We start from the raw sequence: 25862 nt of genomic DNA on the forward strand, positions 1-25862 counted from the left end.
ACCACATTCAGATGGTGATCCGCAGAATATCTTGATAAAAAGAATTACATGAAGGCAAGATGATTAGTCTTACACTTAAGAAATATTCAATCTCAAACCATGTCGGGACCCGAGACATGCGTAGGCATACGCGCTGTCCATTAGAACGAGGCAGTCAAAACTCAACTTGACACAAAAACTGGTATAAAAAGTCTGAGGTTGATGATCACTGAGATTTTTTGCATATTATGATGATTGACTTTGCGGGATTCAACGGGTTACTTAATTATGATATGTGTTATGCTAAAATATCACCACATATCAGGAATTTTGAATTTTAACTGTCATATCTTAATTTGCTTTGAAAAATGTGTGAAGTGCTTTCTCTTGTTTGTTAAAATGGTGCTTCCCTATTAACACTTTCCTGCCAACACAGAGAACGATCCCGGCGACTAACACTGCCCCGCGCCGTTGTATGGAAGACTAGTGATTTTGTTGTTCTGCCTTTATTGTAACAAAGAATCATTAGTCTACCTACAAAGGCCGGGCTCATCTTCTCTCATCAACTCCTTCAGCACGGATGCTTCGCAACTAACAGGTTTAACTGCCTCCTCTCACCCGCCTTCATTCACCTGGGAAAACTTGCAATGGACTAATTGTTTTTCTTAATCTCTGTTCAAATATCTGTCAAATCACAATATCGTCGCCTTAATTTCAATAGAGCGTAAGTCACTAAATGATAACTTTTCAGGAGGTGATAAAAATTTTATAAATCAGTAATTTTGTATGAAGCTTTAGTGGTTCCTTTTACCAAATATTTTTATTTTATTTTGCTTTTTTTTAGGTATACATGATTTTCGTAAAAAATTAAATATACTGTTCTTCTGACCACCTTTTGGCTTACGCTGTATTCCTAGGAATATACGTATCGATTGAGATACGCGTTATTAAAAAAATGTGTTTTATCTCTTTTCTGTCAACAATTTTTTCTTTCAAATGACGGAGATAGATGCTATTTTTTATGGTAAAAAAAATCCAATCATTATCTCAAATACAGAAAACAATGACTTGCGCTGTATTGTATATCCGTCAATTAAGGTGACAATATATAATAATCATAGAAAGAAAGAATTACAAATGTACAATACTATAAAAACTAACTCTGAGAAAATCCATGTACATATTCTATGTGAATGTGATGTCCATCAGTTCTTAAAACAGCTAACAATATGTATAAAAATTGAATTTATCATGGTGTAGTTAACCCGATGCGACATAAATATTTCATAAAATGTATGTTCTCCTTATAAGCATTTTTATTTGTTGCTAAGCTTGAATATTCAAAAAAGATATTATCTGTATGAGTTTAACAATTGGTAATAAAAAATTATCATTATTTATTTTTAATTTTTTCTTTTCTTTTCAGTGTTCATGAAAGCAGCGGTCGTGGGGATGATTACTGAGGCATTATCCATTGAAAATTAGTTCATAAGTTTACTATTATTTGTTATTGAAGCCTAATGATACTTCTTAAATGTTTTTTTTTTTTTACCAAAAGAGGCAATCTGTATTCAGAATTTTTAATATCAAAATGCATAATAATGCATTTAAATTCTATCCATACTCTTTAGTATTTTAGTGTTGTGAAAAATACCATATATTTTGCTAGGAGCTACGAACCAATTTGTACCGTAATCTTTTGTTTACACAAATAGATTCGTTTAGATATTTTCGAAGTATTTAAGAAGCTGTAAATAAGTTTATAATAATACATATTGGCAAACAGGGGTAGCATCTGTTTAGTTTCCATTTTTGTACCTTGAGCATATAAATAGTTATACATAGGATATGTTCGGAAAATGAACCATTTTTACAGGAGTAAATGAGGGGTGTTTAAACAAAGACGGCACTCTCTGCTTTTTTTCATTTTGAGTAATATGCAATAAATGTTTTTTTTTAGTACTTTTCCCAGACTGCAAAGATTGTGTATTATTTTAGTTGATAATTGCTGCCAGAAGTTACTCAGTATATTTTATTGCGATTAATCAGTAAAATATTATCTTATTTTAAATTGGTGACGGTTTTAGTTTTTGTTCTGTAATGCAAAGGAGACTGCCGTTGTTATTACAGAACTAAATACATTGAGTCGGAAATGTATAAGATACTGGCATTTATGCTCCGAAACCTTAAGATTTACCAATAGTATCTTTGTTTGTCTATCCATCGCCGTATCTGACTCATTTCAGACCAACGGTGGAGATCGCCGTCATTGTTTTAATCCGCCTCAAATGTACGCTATCCCTGATGGATGACCATTAAGTTTTCAGCGACATTCCTCACGAAGTCATTAGAATATCTGGAGAGGTGCTTAGCTTTACGTGTTCTTACTTTACAGGGCATTACGGCCATCGTATATCATAGCCGAACTTGTTTATTTTTTATTTCAATTGTATGGTAACCATTAATATTAGGTGTTATGTATAATGTAATAATTTTCATTACCAGCCTAAGTCCTACACCCTGAGGCTAGACCACACTAGGCCGCGCGTGGGAAATGAATGAAGAGTACAAATGTAGTCGAGTTTAACCACTTATTAATTATCTACTAAAACTACTTTACCAAAAATTATAATTGTAATAGAAAACTAACACGAGACACCGCTCCCCGGAGTGGAATCAAATTTCTGTACGTTTTTGGAAGTTAAATGTATTTAATTTGGTTCTCATAGTGACTTGAGCCATTTGTATCTTACCAGGTTTGTATATTAATTAAAGATATAAGATTAATGTAAATTTCATCTTATTGAATAAAGGGTTAAAAATATACAAATACATTATTTATTACCTACCTTATATTTTTCAGGAATTGATTTCTGCACTCGTCTATTGAGAGATCTACACATAACACATTTTTATTAATTGCAGTTTTAAATTCACTAATAAAATAAATAATTATTACCTTCCCACGTCTAATGGTGCAAAGGGCACTGCATCAGTACACCAACTGCGGGTGTATCTTGATTACTTTTAAGGTAAGATGATCAGTCTTATGCTTCAGGCCCCAGTTCTGGGATTATGAAATACTTAAGTGTAAAAACACCTTTTAAAATAAATATTGCATGTCAACCATGTCAGGAATTGAACCTAAGAACTCTTGCATGGTAGATAAACACGCTTGCCATTTGACCACAGACAAAGAAAAAAATAAATAAAAATAGTTCATTTCATTGACTGCAATAACACAGAGACTTAAAATTTTAAAAACAGTGAATTTTATTTTTACTATAAAATCCAGTTTAAAAAAATACTAGATGATAAAACAGAGGAGAAAAAGGTAAGTATGGGAGTTAGAAAGTAGAAAATGCTTATTAACTGAAGTGTGAAATTAAAATATTTCACAACATGAATAAACTTTCACGTACTGTACTTATACAGTAACTTATTAAGAAAAATTCATACTGCAGCTGAGGAAAAGAGTTATTATTATTAAGTGGGTAAATGCCCGAGTACCATGAGCCCTTACAGGGCACTGCAGATTGAACAAACACCTTGCTAGGAATGAACCTTTCCGAAACTTCTAGATGTAGGTTCTGCAGTGCAGATGAGAAAACACCTATACACATTCTATGTGATGCTTTTCATCATAAAAGGAGCCTCTTCCTCAGGGGACCACTGGTTAAACCCGAAGATGTTAAAGAGCTTGCCCCCTACCTAATAGCCCGATACTTTACGGATCTGGGTAAGGAGGGGGAGATTTAGCCAAATGAGAACTCTCGCCTTCTATGCAGTAACCAGGCTCTTTATAGACCTGGGCTTGGAGGGCGAGAACTATTCACGGGGACCCGTCACAATAATAGATCTTCACAGGTCGCAGTGACGTCAGGAGCTTAAAGCATAGACACTGACCCTGACCTCTTAAGAATAAGAATATTATTATTATTGTTGCAGGACGGCTGTCATAGCGGTACAAACAGTTTGGAAACATTTTTTCTCATGCAGTGATGAACATTTTTGTCTGAAAATGAGTGCAAACGTGATTTAAACCATCAAAAAGAACGAAATTTTGATTTATTTTGTAAAAAAACATTTAAAATTTGTACTAAACCTCAAAATACACACTATATAGTATGATTTTTTAATATCTCACTCTCTTCCGAACTTTAGTTTTGGGCTTCTGATGACTGACAGTACATCTCAGTTTAATAAGAATAAGGTAATGAAATTAGTTGATCAGTTAAAATTATGTGACCATGGCCACTAGATAACGGCTTTAAGTTGACATATCTGGTCTCCGTTAAGCGGCTGTCTTCTTACGCCCACCACATCACAGACATGCTGCTAGATAATAGCACCGCTTAACCATATAGCTTAAGTGGATTGAATCCAAGCATATTTTTTTATTATTTCAAAGCGGTTAAACGTGGCCTTTCAAATTTTATAGAAGTAAAATCTATACCTGAGCTCCCTTGAGCAAAAGATAATAACTACAAAATTCTTGTAGTAAGTCCATCGCGGTGCATAAGAATAAATTTTGGGTGGGATATAAATTAGAAAAAATCATATTCATTAGAATTTTAATTATTTTACGTACAAAGTCTTAAAACTACCTTAATACTTATCAAGGGAAAAGTATATAATAAATATATGACTTGATTTTTGACACACAAAAATTCTATAATTTTGGAAATCAAAGGTGAGATTATTCTTCCAGTATAGACAATCATGTCACAGCCAATAGGTATTTACTATCCATGAAGATGAATTAATAGCATTTATTCAAACAATTTAAACATACTGCTAGACACACTTAATTAGATTAAGTTAATCTTACATAGACTAACTGCTCAGTCTAAAGACCACGAAACGATTTTTTTAAGTGTTAGCCCTCAAAAATAACACAACAAAGTTGCAAATCTGCAAAAAAGAGAATTTAAAAAAAAAGTTAATATTGATAAATGATAATTTGCTTAAAATAAGCGTGTTCATAAATTTTCACCGTAAAATTATCCACAATTGAACGCAGTTATGCAGAAAGCAGCCAGTCTACAATTTGAGAAATATTAGATATTGATCTTATCAGGTGCAGTAAGGTCAATTCTATGTTCTCAAAACAGCCAGACCGCTTTCATACAAAAAACTGTATTAATCACCTCTGAAAATGGTGTCGATTACCAAAACGGCATTTCTCAATTTGCAGAAAACCCCACAGCACTAGAAAAATCTTACGGTACTTTAAAAATCATGAAAACTGGTCAAATTACATTACGGATTCTTGTTTGTAATATAAAACAAAACTAATGTATTTTTTGTTTATCATTTGTTAAAGTCAAAAACATTCCAACTGTGGTGTAAATTTGATTATTCAGTATTTCACAAAGGTGCTATTATCACAGTTTCACTTTTCTATAGCTGGCTGCTTTCTGCATAACTACGTTCAATTATTGCATGGGGCTTAAAGATAAATTAATTGATGAAAATGAAGTTCGTTGATAGATTTACAGATTACAAATTATTTATCATTGCAAAGGCCTACAGACATATTAATGTAGAATTTTATTCTAAACAAACTAATTTCACAAATATATAACCAGACATATGGATTCAAAATCGATAAGTGAAATTTTTCTAGTAAAAAATTATATGGTATGACTGAGTCAAAATAGAAACAATATTATTATACAATACCTCAAGGGTGCTTCACAAAGGTTTTATATATTTTATGCAACAGTTTATACAATTTAGGCTAAATTATTTATTTCATAAATGGATGCTCCAGAGCTTTTACAAATATTCTAGCAAGTGATTCTTGCGACGTTATAGTATATTATTTGAGGATATTTTTTTCTGAAAACTTATATAACAGTAAAAACTGTTGAATATAGGTATGTATTTTACATAATTGAGATGACATCAAATACGTAATTATTACTGCAAAGTTGTTTTTTTAAAAAATAATTTGGGAACGGTATGGGTAGGTGAGACATTTTTACTTTGGTAATTTAGTATAATATTGCACAGTATGCATACAATGAACTCTATTTTTTAAAAACAAATGTTAAATATTTTACCACATAATTTACAAGTTACTTTATTTACAAGAAAACCTAGGTAGGCATTTTCTGCTAGGAAAATAATAAGTTGAGATTAGAATAATAAGATTTAGATCTGCCGATAATCATGTATGCAAGAGCCCCGACCTAAATATAAATATTATGGAGACAAGATTATCAACTTCAGCTACATGCAATCAACAATTATGACAATGCAACTACTCCTGCAGTGCACCATTAAATCCTAAGGATAGGGAAGACACGGGTAGATCTATCCTTGAATTAAAATTTTAAGTTTCGTTCAGATGTCATTTAGCCATCATAGATGGTTTGCACATTTTACAAATGTAAGTTTCATACAATTTTTAATTTCACATACTATATAATATGCATGTCATCGACATATTAATACACATAGACATGCCCTGAACCCTAAAAAATGATGACACTTAACTCATGCCCACATGCACAGTAATCTTTCTTCAACCTTCAGCCAGGCGTGACGTTTAGAATCTAAACTGACATGCCTGCTTGTGTCATAAAAGCGTGTAAAAAGCTTTTGGGTAAACATTGTAAAAAGGATTGTGTAACTTTTTATTGGTAAATATTTATTCATGAGTTTAAAACAATTAATAAAACATGAACCGGGTTTCGGTCCCGTGGTAGTATTGTGGACTCACGGGCCAAGGGGCCGAGGTTCAAATCCCACTCTACCACAACACGATTTCCATTTTTCCAGCACAAGTTATTTAAGACTTTTAGGAAATGGTCCAAAAACTTTAAATATTTGAGTAAATAATAAGAACTCAAGTATTTCTGTTTTCTAAAAAAAAAAAAATATTAAAACATAAATATTATTTCTTGTTAACGTCAAACTACGCCTAGCGGCGCAATTGCGAAGCTCTTCTTACTTACAGGGCTGCACTGATAGAAATACGTTTTTAAAATATAACAAAAGTGAGTTAATATTATTTTTGCATTCCCCAAAATCCAGTGTAAAGAAATAAATGGGTCGAAATTATTAGGAATTTAAGGGAAGAATTGGATGATTGGGATCCACCAAAAACTAATGTTAATTGTTAACATTAAAAAACAAACATTTCTTTGTACCAAAAATGAGAATCCTCCAATTTTCGGTAGAATATGCACGATCGTTAAATACATCCCTGGTATAAATAAACAAACTTAATAACTATGTGTTTGTTTTCGTGTCGCTACTTAAAAAAATATTTTACTCTATAGGGCATGTTTATGTATTAATATGTCAATAATATATGTACACTATAAAGCCAATTTATTTTCACTCATTTTCGGGTCATATTAATTTCACAAAAAAATACATAATTAATTTTTTGCTGTTACTAATAGTGCTCTAACTCTATTTACAAAAGACAAAGAAATTGACCATTACTTTTTCAATCTTTTTTGAAATCTATAGTCCATTTTCTGGATTAGATTTTTTACCCGCGGTGTTTAGTAGATATATTATTATTACATAATTTACAGTATAAAAATTTCTTAATAGGCACAGATCATCACAAATCATTGAATGCTTTTGTCGATTATGAAGGTATAAAAATTAGTAGAAGAATAACATACATTTATAGTTGTTTATTGATTCAGGAAAATCATTGTACAAAATAATTCTTATTATCATATAAACCTTGAAAACACTACATACGTATCCATAAATTATTCAGTTCCTAAGTGATACATACTTTTTGTACCGTAAATAGGATTGATGTAATACATATAATTATTTTATATTTGTAAAGTAGATTTTACATTTCAGTTCTAAGTTTAGACATGATAAAATATTTAATAGTAAAACAAAAACAGAAAAAATTAGTTTACAGAATGAATACACATAGTGGATTAATTAAAACATGCATACACATATTCTGTGATAGAATAAAAAGCATGACACTAAAACCAGAGAACAAAAATCTCATTTTCCGTGTTATGCACATATATAAATATACAAGTAATATAACACCAGGGCTGGTATCCTGAGCGGGTTTACAGCGCGCTATAACGTGTATTTAGTACGTAAAAACGCGCTATACCATGCTATAATCGGGTTCGGAATATTAGCCCAGAGAATATAATGCTTACTTGTGTCATATGATTTGAAAACAAAATATCATGCTTAATTGGGATTAAATTATCAAAGTAATAAAATATTATATACGAGGTATACCCAAAAAACAAGTTCCGTTTCGTATTCAGAAAAAAACATATTGTGAAAAAATCTTTAGATCTATTTTTCTACACAACTCCCACTATTTTTTAGGCACTTGTCAATGCGCGGCTCAAGCTTTTGTGCTCCTGCTTCATAAAAGGAGACACTTCGTTCGTCGTTGTGCACATTATCACGACCTTCATTGAACTGTCTCACCATCTCCTTACCATTGAATCGCACTCACATGTTCTCCGTACACTTTACCTGTTGATGAATGTGGACAAGTTTAATGGCGGGGATTTTCAATTTTAATCAGCATTTCAAACAAGCAACACGAAGCATACACAACAGTCAGCTAACTCATAATGGTGTCAACTACTTTTCAATAGGTCAGACGAGAAATACAAACGGAACATACTTTCTGGATAAACCTCATAATTTTATGATCCTGCTGTTGTAAAATTAACTCTCTTTGTCTTTTCTTTTTAAAAAATAGTGTGACAGTAGATTATTACACCATTTTACTATATTATAATAAATCACAACATACTGACCAATGTTTTAAAAACATCTAAAATTATTCAATTTTACACATCACAATATAGTAAACTAACAGCTTTAACAAGACAGTTTTTTTTATTGTTTGCACACATGTGATAATAAAGGATTACATTGTAAAAGAAATATTTTAGTACTTTATCTATTTACAATTTCATTTATTAAATTTAGGTATATTTCTTAAAATGTGGCTATACGTCATAACAACTAACAAACATGGTTTCAGCACTGTATAATGTTTACCAGTCGAAGATGCTCGTTAGAGGGTGAAATTTCTATTTGGCCAAATAAATATATGGAAGTGTACAAAGTATTTTAATTTATAACTTATATTAAAATATAAGTTATTACCTAATTAACGCATAAACAGGAATATTTGGTATGATATGATTATAAGATTAGGCACTTGAAAACTACATATGACTATTTTTTACTTGAGAAAATGTTTCCAAAATAGGTGTGTAAGTAATTAATAAATGCTTTACATGAAACTTAACTCATTTAATTTACTTTATAAACATGATAAAATTGTGTCATCATGTTGAAATAAAAATTTTAATGCTGCATAAATAAAATATGCAAATGTGTGTACAAATATGTATACACATTTCAAGTGTTGAATTGGTGAATGAACACTTAATCTTACGGTATTAAGATTACAAGAGAATGTACATATGTATTATAAATAATTCTCTTATCAAGAGTTAAAAGAGAAATAGATTAGCCAATGTCAGTGGTGGTCCATATAATGGTGGTATTTTTCAGGATGTTCAGCAATATAAACAATGTAGACCAAAGGTATGATGAAAGCCAGAACTAAAATACAGACTAATAAATGCATCCACTTAATACCAAAATCTTCCCCTCTAGAAGTGAATTCGTTTACCAAAACAGTTTCTACTGTTTCCGGCGTGTCTTTGCGATCGATCAACAGAGGAGTTGCTTGGCCATTTGGGTGGGAGTTATGATTTAATAACAAATGACTGGAAGACGCGTTACATTGACTCGTACTAGGGAGATTGTCATCTTGGAGCAGTTTGGGTATTTTAATTTGGGAAGCGTTCACAGAAGCCACTATTAACTTCTGCTGGAGTTGAGCATCCGTAGGTTCCGGCTGTTTGATGTCCGTATTCCGAGTGGGAGAGCTATTGCCGCTAGTGTGTACTAAGGGAAGAGATTCAGTCAGCAGAGAATAAGCAGTCACGGGAATCTTTATAACTCTTTTGGCAAATATTTCATTTTCTCTCAAAATGTTATTTGTCCTCATTATTGTAGCCACCTGAAAATATACATTTATTGGTTCAACAATGTTTCAAGTATGTTCAAATCTTTGTAGACAAGTGTATACGATGAAGTACCTACTAGATTGTACCAACATGGTGATTTGCCATTCACTTTTATAAAGTACTTGATTTAACAAACAAACAAACACAAACTAACCACCGCATATCGTACTGTCTTTGCATATAGACGTCGCTTTCTCGAATGCGTGCCGATTATTTAGACTTTCCATCTTCAAGTATTTGTCGAATTTTTATCGATAATGCGTATTTCAGCCTTGCATAGTGAATGCTGTTGTCATACAGAGAAAGGCCGTAACTACAGCTAACTCAGCAAGAAAAGATAAACATTTGTGTACAGTAAAACTCCAATTATCCGGATTAATGAGTGCCAGATGTTATATCATAAAAACTTACTTAAACATGTTCAGCAAAGCTAATTTCTTTGACGAAAAAATGGGCTGGCCGCCAGTGCTTTTTTATTTGTTATTATAACATCTCTTTTATTTTTTATTTCCTGATAACGATTCTGATATTCGGCAATCCGGATGACTGGAGTTCGTATAACAGAGTTCTTTTGAATATGTAACAAATTCCAAATAGTTTTTTTGTTATAAAAATACCCTCAGACAATTTCACTGAACGTATTCCGCAGTTAAACTGATTCCAGTTTTTTTTCACTGGCTTAAGGAGTTCTTAAGATGAACATTTTACAACAGAGATGGAAAACATTTTAGGTAAGGGAATATGGTAGTCAAAAAAATATGTAATTAAAGTTTCAACAGGGGATAATATGGTTATTAAATAAGTTAGACTACAAACAGGAAAACACTGTGAGATATAAAGACATATTATATAGGCGGTCTCCGTGGTATAATGGCTAAGACTCTTGCCCCACACCTTTTGCGTCCATAGTTCGATTCGTACTATAATTCAGCACTGTTATTGGACCTTCTGGCCTGTTGTGGAGCAAGAAAAAGGATACATGTTATTTAAAGAGAAATAAACTTACAGTACAATTGAACCGAAGAGCGATAGCTTGTAAAGTGTCTCCATCTTTAATTTCTGCTTCAACAAAATGTTGGGGTTTGTATACTTTCCTCATTGGAAGAATATCTTCTTCACTGTCATCGCTGTACTTGTCATAACCATTCCTGTTGTAACCATGACTGTCATTTTCCTTCGACTTCAACCTATAAAGAAAAAAATCAGAAAATCCACACTTATGACTTCTGTATACCTCAATCCCTTGTTGAAAGACTAAAACATTTATAAAGTTATTAATTAAAGGATGAATAACCTTGAACAACAATATCAATGAGGAAAAATAGTCTTCCACATTTAAATTCAACATCAGTACTGTCGACACTTAAAAATTTACTAAGAATTACATTTATGTTCGCAAAATAATATGTAACGACCGTGTTACAATAAAAAAATAAATCCATAAAATAAATACACATTAAAATGAATAAAGGCAATATTTACTAAAGGTATATCACAAACATCTTACAAATTCACCGTTTAAATGTTGAGTAATATAATTTTGTTAGAAATACCTTGATTTCGGCTTCATTTCTTAGGGAGTTTAATTATGTATTTTTAATTATTTGAATGTTTACTTCATAGGAACCACTCTTTCGACACACGTATGACACATTTTGACATATGTCAACGATACGAAGGAACAAGGAACGAAAATGATACCATAGAAAAAAATATATACATTTTCGATTTTATAAATTTTATATGACTGTTTTTGCTCAACAGAAAAAACAAGTTTGTAATAAACGACTCGGAACAAAAAAAATGTACAACAAATTATTTTCCATTTGAAAACCATACATTTAATTGCGCTTTTGCACGAGAATTAATATGAGCTAAAATAATGTACTCAAAATTTTGAATACCTGCATTTTTTTTGCCAAAATACGTCTGGGCTGGTATTCCAAACAAAATTATAGCCTGTGTACTTTTCTACTAAGACATCAAAACCAATTTATTTAGGCAATATGCATATTAAAAATGTATAAGAATAGAACCTACTGGGCTAAATTTATTTTTAAAAAATAGTTTCAAATATATCTCAAACAATAACAACAACAAACCATCACGCCGTTTCCCCGTAAGGATAGGTAGAGAGGATAGAACGCCACAATACTCCATATTTGCGTACAGATATCGCTTCCTCTACATTCATACATCTTCTCATGCACGCGCACCGATTATTCCGACTTTCGACAAGTCCATCTTCAAGTATTTGTCCTTTCTCGGTCTTCCTTTATTTCTGCAACCATCAACATTCGAATTGTAAATATTCTTAGCCATTCTTTCGCTGTCCATTCGTTCTACATGTTCAAACCAGCGAAGAGCTCCTTTCTTGATTTTGTCGATATTGCTTGTCTCAGCCTTACATAATATACGGATCTCAACATTTGTGCATCTATCGTACATTGTTTTACTACACATTCACCTGAGAGATCGCATTTCAACAGTATTCATTTAGACAGAGGCAAAATTGGCAGTTTATAACGGAGTCCTGGTCCCGACCCTGATGTATTGGAGCAAAGTATAGACTTGGAAAAACAGGGATGAAAGTAGGCTGATATACATATATCAATATTATTGGAAATACATAATGTGAAACTTTATTTAAAAAAGACGAAAAAAATTTCAAAATATATTATGATTAAAGTGAAGCAAGAGAGGATGTTGGTTTTTTATATTTCAATTTCTCAGCTTTCTTTTTTTTAAATCTCCCAATCAATGAAGCATATGTATAATATTTTTGCTATTCTGAAGTTTGATTAAAATGACACACATGAGTTGGCAGCCAACATAAAATTCGGGAGGCTATTTGAAAGACACCATATATTTCTACAAGGGAGTGGATGTACATATCATGGGAGGGGGATGAATAAGTGGTACTATTCTGAACTACTTTCGTGGCACAAGAAAAAAGTTTTTCTCGTGTATTTTGTAAATACGCGAGATAATACGGCCACGAGAGCGTTTGGAATACTACTCCAGAAACGAAAAAAGTTATTATTATTTATGTGGGGTAGTTTGTTATTGAGATATGGTGGATAGATCGGAAAAAAATCATATGAGATTGAATTATCTCGGCTATAAAATCAATTTTTGCGTTCGCGCGTATGAATAGACGGAAGCTGTGCATCTTTCTGCGAACCGAGCGGAAGGGGGAACATTCGCCGATCGGAAACTTGAAATTTAATGGAAGATTGCGTCTTCCTGGTGTCATATCGGATATGTAGGATATCAAGTTAACTTACCATGTGTTTTCCTTATTTTAAATTCTCCATCATGATAATGTTATTCTAATGAAAATTAAATGAATTTAAGACCCAAAGAAAGTTAACAAATTTACATCTATCCTGAAAACGTGTAAATTGGAAAATAACGTAAAGAGATTGAATGTTTTATGTACCTATGTTTATTAATCTAGAATATGAAAAATGACTTAGGATTAATAACAAACATGAAAAAAAAATACTTACACAGCTAGATCCTTAACTAAAGCAATTCGCGGTTGCCACTCTTCACTTATCTATTTTTAACACAATGTTGCCGGAGTTTCACTAAGTGGAGAGTTAACGGCATACCGATGATAATCCGGATGCTGTGCTTGGATGAGTACAAGCAGGGCGATGTCCTGGGCAGAAATTTGCCATGGATAGAGCCATGGGTAGCTCTCGAAATTTAGTCCCATTGGTAACGACAACCAGCTGGAAGACTGGGCGGCTGTAGTTGAGGCAGACGCACTGGTGGTTCAGTAAAATGGCGTTCCATAGAGGACAATAGATGTTCTAGATATGGAAAGACCTTCGAGGCTGGAAGACGGCCTCCGATGAGCCTCGTGGAACAGTCTGATTCTACGAGATTTGTTACATCCCAGATAGCAGTGAAACTTGATACAAACTTGATTTAAGATTGATGGAAGGTTGAAAAGGAAAATTTGAAGAGATAAGTTTTTATCAAAAGTTGCTGGAATATTTTTATGACAAATTTGAAGAGACAAGTTTTGACAAAACTTGCTGGAATCTTGTTATGTCAGAATGGTATTTCAGAATCCGAAAGTCATATAGTGATGATCAACACATTGCCATATACATAAAAATATGGAGAGATTTCCTTTTTTTATTTATTTTTATTTAAACTGTTATAATTAATCCCAGAACTTTTCTACAAGACCGATTTTTTTGGCACCACAACAGGTAGTGAGGCCCAATTACAGTTGTGAATTACAGCACGGTACGCCCAGCCTTAAGAAAATCACATTTAATTTTTGTGTTCTCACCAGGAATCGAACCCAGAACCTTCCATGTGTGATCCAAATGTCTTAACCACTATACCACGGAGGCCGCCGAATTAAATAAGTGCATTACAAATATCCAAAAAAGTGGTTAATTCCAAACAACATTCAGATTGGCAATACTATCAAAGTCATAGAAAAATGATATATTTCACCGTTTTTGTCCGTGGGTTACATGTTATTTATAATGCGCATGCGCGTTCTTTAATTACGCATTTTGACGTTTTTCCGTCAATTTTAAAACTTTTAATATTGTCGAAGTGTTAATACTCAGTTTAAAGGATAAACTATTGATATGCCATTGAGGAAAACACATAAGAAATGAGTTTTTGTTGCACTGTCACTCGACAAAACCGTCTTGTCAAGAGCTCTTTAAAAGTAAGTATAATTTCTCATCCACTGCATAATGCTTACAATAGTTTTAACTGATTAATTATTAAATATCACAAACATTATACTACTTTTGAATTTAATTGATTGAATTATGTTTTATTTATAGAACGAAAAGGCTGTTGATAATATATCAATAAACCAGTACTTTAACCCCAGAGGCTCTTGTACTTCACAAAAGTTAACAGATCGAAGAGTTGAGGAAACGAAGATGTTTAAACATAGGCAGAACGCTTAATGTTACACAGTTTGTAAAGTGGCCACTTCAACCAGCCAATGACAGTAAATAAGTCCAGTAAATACCTAAACTTCCTTATGTCCTTCCCAAAATGTTTTCCCTTATTGCAACAAATTTTTATTTAAATATCGGATACTTTTTAGCATGAGAAACCCCACTAGTCGAAAAGCTAGGAAGTCATAAAACAGTTTTATTTATTTGTTTCAGAGTTGAGAGACAAAAGAATGCACCGGACTCCGATCTCCCGTCAATTGACATGAATTATTTGTCATCACATAATCTGACATCACATCATCTGACTTTCTTGGCAAAAATAGCCCGTAATTTTTATTATTTATTCAAAATAAATATACCGAGTAATAATAACAAGATATTTTATTTAACAATAATAATTTTAAGAAGCTTCGTGTTTTTTGTTTTTTTTGTGTGTTTTTTTTGTTTCGTTTTTTTTCCTTTTTTTGTTTTTTTCTCTCTATTTTTGTTTTTTTTTTTGTATTTTTTGTTTTTTTTTTGCTAAATAAATCCAAGCTTGCATGATGATTGTTTTTTTTGTAAAAAACAAACATAATGTTACTTGTAAGTTTGTTGGATGGTAACTAGGAAGTTTGCTTTAAACTTGCCTCAAGTTTACAGAGTTGCAATCTTAAACTTGGGTCAAGCTTGAACTCTTGATACTTCAAACTTGATACAAGCTTGAGGCAAGTTTAAATTGCTATCCTGGGATAGCACAAACGAATATATTTTCAAAAGAAAGGTTCTTTGGAATTCTAGATAATTCGTCGCTCGGTCATTCGAATTTAATCCAAGTTATTGAATCCTCATTGACTTTAACAATAGACGGAATAGTTCAGGTAAATATTATTTAAATGGATTTATTTTTAATGGCCGTAATTAAAATGGGGTTCTTTTCAGAATTAGCTAACGTGAACCAAACGGTCATTATTACTAAAGTGCTTAAAATGTATTGTTTGGGAAATGACAAAACATAAAATAATGAACTGGAAGGCCATATTAATTCATGTTTTAAAATATCGCCGCGTAATTTTTGAATACAAGTAAAAGTTGACTTTATGATGAATTATGAAATTACCTGCTTATTTTAGGGGGAAACAAGTTTTTTTTATGATGAATATTTTAGACACGTATGTTTAGCTCGTATTAAAATCTAGTTTTAAACAAAAAAATAGTTTTCACATACTGTATAATTTTTAAAAATTGTTTTTCATAGTACCTACCTACAAAACAAGCAGAGTATGGAGTTTGAGAGTACACCTTATTTTTATCATAGACAAGATTTGAGCATCGTATTTTGCTTCCACTTTTGTTTTTACAGAGATTTTTTCTATGGCAAGATTAATCGCGAATGCCGGCTCGTTTCCGCGGCTTTTCGCGTTGGGTAATAATTTGATGGTTATCTGGAATACGTTCGTTAATAAAATGTAGTGTTTAAAATAATTTTGGTATAAAATTGTGTTTAAACTTCAATATCAAAATGGTGGCGAACACTCGCGTCATTCAGGTGACCAATATCGCCCCTCAAGCTACGAAGGATCAAATGCAAACGCTATTCGGATATTTGGGGAAGATAGACGATATCCGTCTTTATCCGACGATACGCGATGTTTCGTGTCCAGTACAATCTAGAATATGCTACGTGAAATATTACGAGGCATCCACTGTTGGAATAGCACAGCACATGACAAACACCGTGTTCATTGACCGCGCTCTGATAGTCATTCCCGTGCAGTCTGGAGAGATTCCCGATGAACACAAAGCGTTAGAAATGTCCAGCAACGGGACTCTGGTCCCCGGATTGAATGCGGCCGAGCCCCGGTTACCCCCAGAAGTGGTGAACACCTTAGAAGGAGTTCCTCCGAATCAAGTGATCCAAACAAACGACCCACGGCTGACCGCCAGTGGCTTGCCGAACTATCCTCCACTACCCGCCGCTTACGACTCTCGGAAAATTGAAGAAATCCGTCGCACAATATTAGTTATTGATGTTCCAACAACTATTACGAGTCAGCAACTAATCGACCACTTCGGAATGGCTGGGCAAGTCAAGTATTTGCGCTTCTGTGAGAGGGACACGGATAAACTACGTTATGCTTTGGTTGAATTTTCTGAACAAGAAAGTATAATAAAAGCCCTCAAACTGCATGCAACCGAAATTGAAGGTCATATGTTAAAGGTAAAAAATTATTTTAATAAATTTGATTAAATCTTTACAAGAATCTATCCCGGTCAGTCCACATTTTCATATGGCATAATCGGTTGGGGCACTGCAGCATAATCTAACCTAGAACCCATCATCAAATCGCAAAAAGCTACAATTAGAATAATCAACTAAAAACCCCATTGTTATTATCCATCAAGTTTACGGTTTTCCTGTCTTAAATATTAATCAACTGTTCAATAAATGTACTTATGCATTTATACTCAAAACCATACATACGCAGAAATAAGCAGACCATTCACACCAAACTAGAGCTAACCCAAACAAATGCCTCATTGTTCCCAAACTAAGGACCACATCGGCCCAGCACTACTACTACTGTAGTGGAATAAAACTACATAATATACTTCCTTCATCAATTAGATATATAAAACCACTACATAGGTTTTCAAAACCGGTGGCGATGTGGCTCTTGGACAAGGCATAGTGCCCTTGAAACATAGTGTATTATTTACGTTTTTTTTTTTTTACTGCAGATATGTATATGTGTCTGTACTTGTGGGAGGTATGGTGAGCGGTGATTGTGGGACGGTCCGCTGTCATTCGGGTGAATATTAAAATATTTGAGCGAGTGACCGCGGATCGCCTTGCTGTCGCTTCCTGCTGTGCTGCCAGCGGGTGCGATACCCTACCGATACCACACCATACAAATTGCATCTATCTCGGTACGGGTTTACCTACATAGATAGATGCAACAAAATACTAATATTGGGAACTATACATAGCACATAGTACTCAATTATTAGGGATTATATATATTTAAATTTTTTTTATTTTTTTTTATTTATTTTTGCACCACAACAGGCCAGGCGGCCCAATTACAGTGGTGAATTACATCACAGAACACCCAGGCTTGAGAAAATACACATTTTAATTTTTGTGTTCTCACCGGGAATCGAACCCGGAACCTTTCGTGTGTGAGTCAAGCGTCTTGACCACTACACCACGGAGGCCGCCAGAGATTTATTTCAACAGAGAGGGAAAACATTTTTGAGAAGGGAATATGGAAGTCTGGGCATTTACAGGGCTTATGACTTGTCATTGGCTGGTTTTTTACAAACGATTTATTTTTTAAATCTATCAAAAAATAAATTCGTAATTTTCTTGGCCCAAAAGTTTGATTATAATCTCGCAGAATTATTTTTGTTATTTTAGTTACACCACGCAACCCAAGCCATATCCAAGCCACAAACCAAGAGCAATGAGGCAGCACAGCGAGAGATAGAGGAAGCAATGTGCCGAGTTAAGGAAGCGCAGAATCTTATCTCCGCAGCCATTGATCCTGTTATTGGGATGCTCTCCAAGGATAAAAGAAGGTATCTTTTTACATCTTTCAACTTATGTCCACCTCATAGTCTAATGCTCAGGGCGTTTGCCTACCATGACCGGTTCGTCACCAGAATATTTCATTGTCCTCGGACTGGCACCCGAAGCGCGGGACTGATGCTTTCGTGTCGCAAGAAAATATTAAGATACACTTGGATCCGTGTACCGGTGCAGTGACCCATGAAAAGGGGAATTGACATTCAAATAAATTTTTATTGGACTAAAATAAAATAAAACGAAATAAGTCAAATTGAGAAAATATATAAGGCCAGGAACCTTTAGATGGGGAAGTCATAGCGAGAGTACCTATTTGCCCTTTCATTGATTTGATCTCCAAAGTGATTATGTTCAGCTGCCTGACTTTTCTTCCTATGGACATGACCAGGAATGATGAACTTATAATTAAGATAAGCGTTTTTTATAAAATGTATTTTAAAATGTAAATGTATATACTCCTGAAGATTTTTTCCATGACACTCATAAGTACATAAAAATAAATACTGTACATAAATTTTAATACAAGAGTATTTTAACAAATACATATATAATAATTCTGTGTTGATAAGGTTAAGGTAGATAAGTTAACGAATATATATACTACAATATTAACTAAACTACCTTTACCTTATCAACACAGAATTATTAAATGGTTAATTTACCAGTTAATTGATTCTTTATTAGAATTTACATGCTATAATATTTTTTTCTGTATTTTCATTTATGCAAACACACTATACTTTTTGTGGAATTTTTAGAGGTTGAAATGGGAGATATCCGTAGTAAAATATGTTTTTTTTTCATTAAATTTATGTCGTGATATTTTGCTACTCGATTTTTATTTTATTTTATCAGTAAGTGTTAAGTGGCATTAATATTTGGTTCGAATTTCTCGGCTTTAGAACAGTTCATTCATATTTTCACGTTTGTATCTTACATTATAAGGGCACGCAATTATTGTAACTTGTGGATCAGAGATCTGAGGTTCAAACCCCGCTCTACCATAACTTGATCTCATTTTCTAGTATTGAGTTATTTGCAACCAGTTAAGAATGGCCTCAAAAATAAATACGCAAGAATGCAAATATTTCAACAACAAAAAAAGTGTAATTTTAAATTTCAGCCAAATATTTTGCAAATGTATTTAGTATAAGTAAGTGCAACTGTCACGAGTACTAAATCCCAGTATATATTGCAGGACGAGGTCACGCTCGCATTCACATGGTCGCTCCCGTTCACACCACAGATCACGTCGCTCTCGTTCCCGCTCGCGACAACGCTCCCGTCGCTCCCGCTCTCGCTCGCGCCGCCGCAACCGACATCGCTCCAGGTATCATATTTTTCATTATGCTTTGTTGGTATATCAGCCGGAAAAAATATTTTTTGCATAAGCATGACAAAATATAAAACAATTTACATTTTAAGAAAAAGATCTTACCAAAGACAAACAACGTGTCATAAGAAAACCTGTACATTAAATATCTAGCAGGATTAAGCTGATGCGTTTAGGTCATTTAATGCACACACATAATACAATAGGAAACATAAATTGATGTGTTCGTCCAGTCGTTTTTAAACGCATCAACTGAACGTGCACCAATCACTATCCTTGGAAAGATATTCTATTGCCCCTCAACCTGGTTTGTCAGGAAATTCTTTCTGGGGTTAAATGTAAAGGACGTAATGTTAAATTTTGATGAATGACCTCTGAGATAGCGGTTATTATTCTTAGTGAACATTGATTTTAACTTACTCTATCAAGATTATTTCTAAAATTCATACATTTTTTTTTACATTTTAGCAGATCTCGCTCTAGAAGACGTCGTAGCAGGTCAAGATCTCGCGGAAAAAGTTCAAAATCATCCAAACGTGATCGATCGAGAAATAAAGATAGAGAAAAGGAAAAAGAAAAGAAGAAAGACGATAAAAAGAAAACTCCCGAGAAAGAACCTTCCGTGGAAAAGAAAAGGTCTTCTTCTATAGAGCCCGGCAAAGAAAAACGGCGATCTCGGTCCAGAGAAAAAAAATCGAGAGATAGGAAGCGTTCTAAATCTAGAGAACGAAAACGTTCTAGATCGAGGGACAGGAAAAGGAGCCGATCGCGAGGAAAACGTCGCTCCAAATCTAGAGACCGCAAACGATCGCGTTCTCGTGAGAGAAAACGCTCTCGTTCCCGCGACAGAAAACGTTCGCGTTCCCGAGACCGGAAGAGATCTAAATCCAGGGACAGAAAGAGGTCCAAATCCAGAGAATCCAAGAGGTCGCATTCCAAGGGCAAGTCCAAGAGAAGGTCCAAGTCTCCGAGCGTAGAGGGAAAGAAAAAGCTAAATGCTCCAAAAGTAGTGCGGAATTACGATGAAGAGGACCTGGGATTCGAAGCTGACAAGGCATCTCGCAAATCAGAAGAACGAAGCGAATCTCCCGAAGCCGCCACGAGCAAAGACTCCCCCGACAACATGGATATATCAAACTCTCCCTAATGAACTTCCCTTATTTATGCACCGATGGCACTACATTTCTTATGTAAATAAACTTTCAAATTCATTTGTAATGTTATTACTTTGTATTATTTGTCTTCATAAGCATAAAAAAGTGTTTGTTAACAATGTTTTTTATAATTCAGAATAGATATTTTATAGTGGAATACATAAATGCGGTATAACAGTTATAAGAAGACCCCTTTGGTATGACTCAAAAAGAAATTTAAATAAAGGTTTATAATTGATTTATGTTTTGTAATTCTTAGAATATTTTAGGAAATTAATTCAGTATTTTATGGTAATTTATATTGCCTTTGAAATTGATATGCACAATACAATGGCGACCAGTTCCCAAACACTACTTGTTCAAAAAAATCTGATTATAAGTTCACCAATTCAAAATGAAGTGTAAAAATTATGTTTTAATTAAATTAACGAGTGATCTAAACTTATCACAGTTTTTATAGTGAGTCTGTGCAAGTCTATGGCACTAGAATTTTACAGATTATTGTTGTCTAATGAAATATTTAAAGGCAGGAACAATTTTTGAAATTTATGGATAAATGGTATGAAGAAAACACCAAGTTAATTCATCGAATGAGTCAGATATATTTCTAAAAAATGAAACATCTATACAACAGTAATAAATGGTAAAATGCTTTTCTTCGTCCTATACAATCGTCATACAATTTCATTGCACATTTCATCAGGAAGCCAATAAATAAATAAATGGTGTATTTACAAAATAATAGGATTATAAAATTTGTTCATACTATCTGTAATCTCATTCTCAACATTCGGTCGAACAATACTTATACAAAAATGCCTTTGTAAAAAAATGTAATAAATTAAATACGTACGAGGTAATAAATTAATAATTATGTAAAAACATTTATGTATATTAATTGAAAGTTTTAACATCTAAAGTGATTTATTAAAACTAGTATGTTGCACAATGACTTGTGGAATTGTGGACTAATTGGCAATAGTTAGCTAAAGCTAACTAATAGGGAGATATAGTACTACTCTGTCACAGTAGTCCAGACCTCTCTCGCATGTCCATGCAACATTAGTGGTCATTAAAAGCTTAATAAATGCTCAAGCTCCATCACAGTTCAAATAGTCCCGAGATCGTCTGTTTGACTTCCCAACTGGCAATGTTACGCATTATCGAAGCTGGCTTGCCAATTATCTCTTCGCGGTCGGTCTGATGCTGTACAGTTAAAGAAGTCATCTCCATCAAATGGATCACTCTCCCTCGCAAATATATTCACAGATTCAGATTTCTTGATGTCCAACTCTGTTTTAGGTCTGTTTTTGTTAAATTTTTGACTACGTCTGTTTTCTGGCAGTCCTTCCTTTCCAGAGCCGAAATCGAACCCGACAATCTTTTCCATTCTCTCCTCTTTTGTGGGTAGTCTGAGTTCCTCTCCTTCCCGGATGGTTTCTTTTCTGGAGTGTTCTCCGTTGGTGTCGGCGGCTCGGAGGATGCCATTCCGCGGCTCGGGGGAGAAGTCGTCCTCGAACAGGGACCGTGCCGAAGGAGGGGGGGAGGAGTTGCGAGGGCGGGGGGAAGCGGGAGATCCCGAGAGGTTCTCTGAGCTGAGTTCCTTGTCATACTTGAATCTAAAATTGGACACCCGCGCCGACACTGGTGATTCTTTTTCTAGATTCGCGTAAGAGCTATCATACTTGGAGTTAATTTTTTTGGACAGATTGACACTTTCGACGAAATCATTCTCGAAGGGGGAATTTTGAGATTTAGGCGAGTCTTTCTCGGAGAAGTCGTTGGAGAATCGAAAGCGCGTCCCGTTTTTAGGAGCAATTGGTGAGTCGATTTCAGAATGGTTGAAGTCGTCGAAGAAGCGGTGACGGTGCCTCGAGGTCGGGGACGGGGAGCGTGCGAAGTCATCCTCGAAGGGGGAGCGCTGAGCAGCCGGAGGGGGGACGACGTGGGGGACCGTGCGGGGGACGCGATGGTGGCGGGGGGGGCGCACCCTCTCTCCCTCCCCACTGCTTCCCGATCGCCGCCATCCTCGACTTCCCATTGTGGATGTGTATCTGAAATAATTCCAAAGACTTAGGATTATTCTAAATAATAACAATTTAATTTTGAGTTTGTCAAAGTGTTTGTAGACAAAGACTGGATTTCACCATTTTTGTCCTTTTTACATGACGACAAAAAACTTGTTTGTTTTATTAAGGCTCAACCAAAGTACGTATTAAAATGAAATGTTTATTATAAAATGTTGCCTATTAAAAACTGAAGTCTATTTCCTTTTTCATTTGATAAAATAAGCATTTTTTTTCGTTTTCTTGTAAAGAGAACAAAAATTACTTATGCAGTGATAGCCAAGTAGGGATATGGTAAAATGGCCACTCAAAAGAGCCAACAACAGATCATAAGCCCTGTGCCTAGAGACTACATATTTCCTTTTTCTAAAATATTCTCCATCTCTGTTGTAATTTGTTAACCCTGATACAATTTTTATTCATTTATAAAAACTAAATAAAGTTCAAAAACTGGTACAAAAGTCATAGTGTCGATATGTAAAAAAAATAATGAATTACCTATGGGCAGGTTCCTCCGATTGCCACGGTGGTTCTCCTCTCCTTCGCCCCTCTCTTCTTCCCACCGTACTGTAGCCTCTCTCTGTATAAATCATTAAAATATATATCAATAATCCGGAATAAAACAAAGCTAAAAAATTAACATTTTATTAAATGTTAGTAAATAATTGTATATAACCCACTTACCGACTTTTCTATGTCTAACAATTCCCTCATCCACATCTCTTCATTCTGATGATCCGGACACTAATTACACCAACATGCAATACTCATAGTAGTTATTGCAAAAAAAAGTTGATAAGTGGTCATGTACAATCATTTATTAACATTTAATAAAATGTTTGACCACTAAGTTAATGCTTTGAATATCAATAATACAAAAAAATGGCACTTATGAGTGATGCCTTAATGGGACACATCCTATTAACGGAATGTATGTGGTGCACAAAAAATTGTCTACAAGTCATAAAACTAACAATGAATCCATTCCGTTGACAAAAAATTGTATGTTTTTCATCTTATGAATGAGTACGTAGTGTAAGCTTAGACAATTGTTTTAATGTCTTTTGTTTTCAAAGTTCATTAAGTTTTTAAAAATTAAATTGTCAGTAAGGCTACACCTTACCATCAGGTCTCCTCCGATCATCGTGAGACCACCCCCGTTCTCTTCTTGCCTCTCGACTCCCCGGCCTTCTCGAATAACTTCCATCTCCAGACCATCTAAAAAATAGTTGCATTACATAAAACTGACAATATCCAATCAACAGTTTTGTAATGATTAAACGGATACTCTAAACTTAATCACTTGCATAACTCCTACTAGCAAAACAAAGTTTTATTGGCATAATAAAAAAAGAAACAGATTTTTCACTGTACGCACAAATAAAATAAACCTTATATTATTAATTGAATCGGCATTCACTTTGTAATGCTATTGAATAGTAACTAATATGGATTTAATATTGACCAGACAGATTTATAATATGTTTTCCTCGTCGTTTAAATGATTACTTTTGTTGTATTTTTAGTTATTGATTTTCTGGAAATATTATATATATAGTTTTGATAGTTTTGCTTGTCAGCTCACATTTCTCGCTTTTATCAACATTTATGAAACACTTCTTACTCATCATCATCATCCCGCGGTGAAAGTCTTCTCCTACGATGTCGCTCACGACCGCTACCCGAGTCTCTCCTCTCCCTGGAGCCCCCAGAATCTCTTCTCTCTCGAGAACCCGCTGATTCGTGTCTAGAATATAAAGCAAACTCATCCTTAATACCGAACTCATTTCGGAATATATATCCCCAGATTTTGAATTAAGTTACATAATAAATTCTCTCTGTTAAAATAAAAAAGTTCTCGTATGCTAAAAAAATAGACAAAATTTATCTTTGTGATTTACCCGCTTGAAGGCTTTATGACACACACTAACACTTATTAGAACACGGCTATTCTCAAACAGTGTCATATTTTAATTATTTTCTTTGAAAAATGTACCTTTCTCTATGATATGATCGGGTGTGCGGCACCGGGTCCCTCGGCGGAGGCGGTTCCTCGTCCCACGGTGATACGTCGCGAGAGGATGAGGATGTCTGGCCTAATTTGGAAAAAGAGGCGATGTTACTTTACTGATTTTAAATAACTTTACCAGAAATCTTCATTTGGAGTCTCTTTAACTATTTCTCACCCAGATGAATTATTTCTATAATAATAATACCCGCTTGATGCATAGTTTATTTTTTTTTAAATCTGTGAATTTTTTTTTCCATAGAGGCGAGGCAGGTGGTTTTTATACACAAACACATAATAAAAACTCATAAACAAAAACTCCTATGCAGCCGAGACCTGGAGTCGAGCACAAAATGGAGAGCTATCAAAGCATATGTTTTATCCATGCTGTTGTATGGAGTGGAAGGATAGACTCTCTAAACTTCCGTAATAAATTGAGGCATTTGAATTGTGATTGTAAAGGAGAATATAGGGTATTTCGTGGGCTAATCGAGTGTCCAACGAAAGGATATTGAAGATAATGGAAAAAGATAGTGAACTGTTAGTCACTGTCAAAAGACAATAGGCCGCATACATATTCGATGTAGAAAAGTATGCTCTTCTACAGCTCATAGTAAGAGGAACGATAGAGGGTAGACAGGGTTCGGGACGTGAAATAACATCATGGCTCAGGAAGCTTCGGCAGTGGTTTGGAAAACCAGATGCAGCAATGCTCATCGGAATAGCCTAGGA

General features: G+C 34.2%; 4 protein-coding genes and 1 long non-coding RNA gene across 16 annotated transcripts in view; 3 read left to right on the plus strand and 2 right to left on the minus strand.

Moving 5' to 3' along the window:
- Nucleotides 1-2801, plus strand: part of HnRNP-K (Heterogeneous nuclear ribonucleoprotein K) — a 174262-nt gene extending 171461 nt beyond the window's left edge. For all 3 annotated transcript variants that reach the window (XM_088228782.1, XM_088228783.1, XM_088228784.1), the window contains one exon: nt 1406-2801. In XM_088228782.1, coding sequence (XP_088084908.1) covers nt 1406-1442 — 37 coding nt within the window. In that variant the 3' untranslated portion in view covers nt 1443-2801. The remainder of the gene's footprint in view (nt 1-1405) is intronic.
- A 3133-nt stretch (nt 2802-5934) lies between these two features.
- On the minus strand, nt 5935-11725 carry LOC148280207 (lysM and putative peptidoglycan-binding domain-containing protein 4). The gene is made up of 3 exons (XM_088228785.1): nt 11609-11725; nt 11062-11242; nt 5935-10048 (listed from the first exon to the last, which is right to left on the minus strand). Exons 1-3 carry the CDS (start codon nt 11623-11625, stop codon nt 9500-9502), a joined length of 747 nt encoding a protein of 248 aa, XP_088084911.1. The 5' UTR covers nt 11626-11725; the 3' UTR covers nt 5935-9499.
- Nucleotides 11726-14582: 2857 nt separating this feature from the next.
- Nucleotides 14583-15323, plus strand: LOC148280208 (uncharacterized). Its single transcript, XR_015822664.1, has 3 exons — nt 14583-14760; nt 14882-15067; nt 15218-15323. It is a non-coding gene; the product is annotated as an uncharacterized LOC148280208 (long non-coding RNA).
- A 1031-nt stretch (nt 15324-16354) lies between these two features.
- On the plus strand, nt 16355-21172 carry Srp54 (splicing regulatory protein 54). Of its 4 annotated transcripts, none has more exons than XM_088228778.1 (4): nt 16355-17201; nt 18402-18562; nt 19768-19899; nt 20371-21172. In XM_088228778.1, exons 1-4 carry the CDS (start codon nt 16503-16505, stop codon nt 21047-21049), a joined length of 1671 nt encoding a protein of 556 aa, XP_088084904.1. In that variant the 5' UTR covers nt 16355-16502; the 3' UTR covers nt 21050-21172. The 4 variants fall into 4 exon arrangements, with proteins under 4 accessions (XP_088084904.1, XP_088084905.1, XP_088084906.1 ...); XM_088228779.1 differs by having other exon boundaries at nt 20374-21172; XM_088228780.1 differs by having other exon boundaries at nt 19816-19899.
- Nucleotides 21173-21634: 462 nt separating this feature from the next.
- Dab (DAB adaptor protein) overlaps nt 21635-25862 on the minus strand; it is a 70454-nt gene continuing 66226 nt past the window's right edge. For 6 of the 7 annotated variants that reach the window (XM_088228773.1, XM_088228772.1, XM_088228771.1 and 3 more), the window contains 5 exons: nt 25119-25218; nt 24747-24869; nt 24246-24340; nt 23621-23702; nt 21635-23110 (listed from right to left, as the gene is read on the minus strand). In XM_088228773.1, coding sequence (XP_088084899.1) covers nt 22210-23110; nt 23621-23702; nt 24246-24340; nt 24747-24869; nt 25119-25218 — 1301 coding nt within the window. In that variant the 3' untranslated portion in view covers nt 21635-22209. The remainder of the gene's footprint in view (nt 23111-23620; nt 23703-24245; nt 24341-24746; nt 24870-25118; nt 25219-25862) is intronic. The other variant, XM_088228775.1, reaches the window with a different exon arrangement.

Source organism: Micrasema longulum, unplaced genomic scaffold, assembly GCF_059751315.1.
Source record: "Micrasema longulum isolate JH-2025_06_02 unplaced genomic scaffold, ASM5975131v1 h1tg000607l, whole genome shotgun sequence".
NCBI classification, from domain to species: Eukaryota; Metazoa; Arthropoda; class Insecta; order Trichoptera; family Brachycentridae; genus Micrasema; species Micrasema longulum.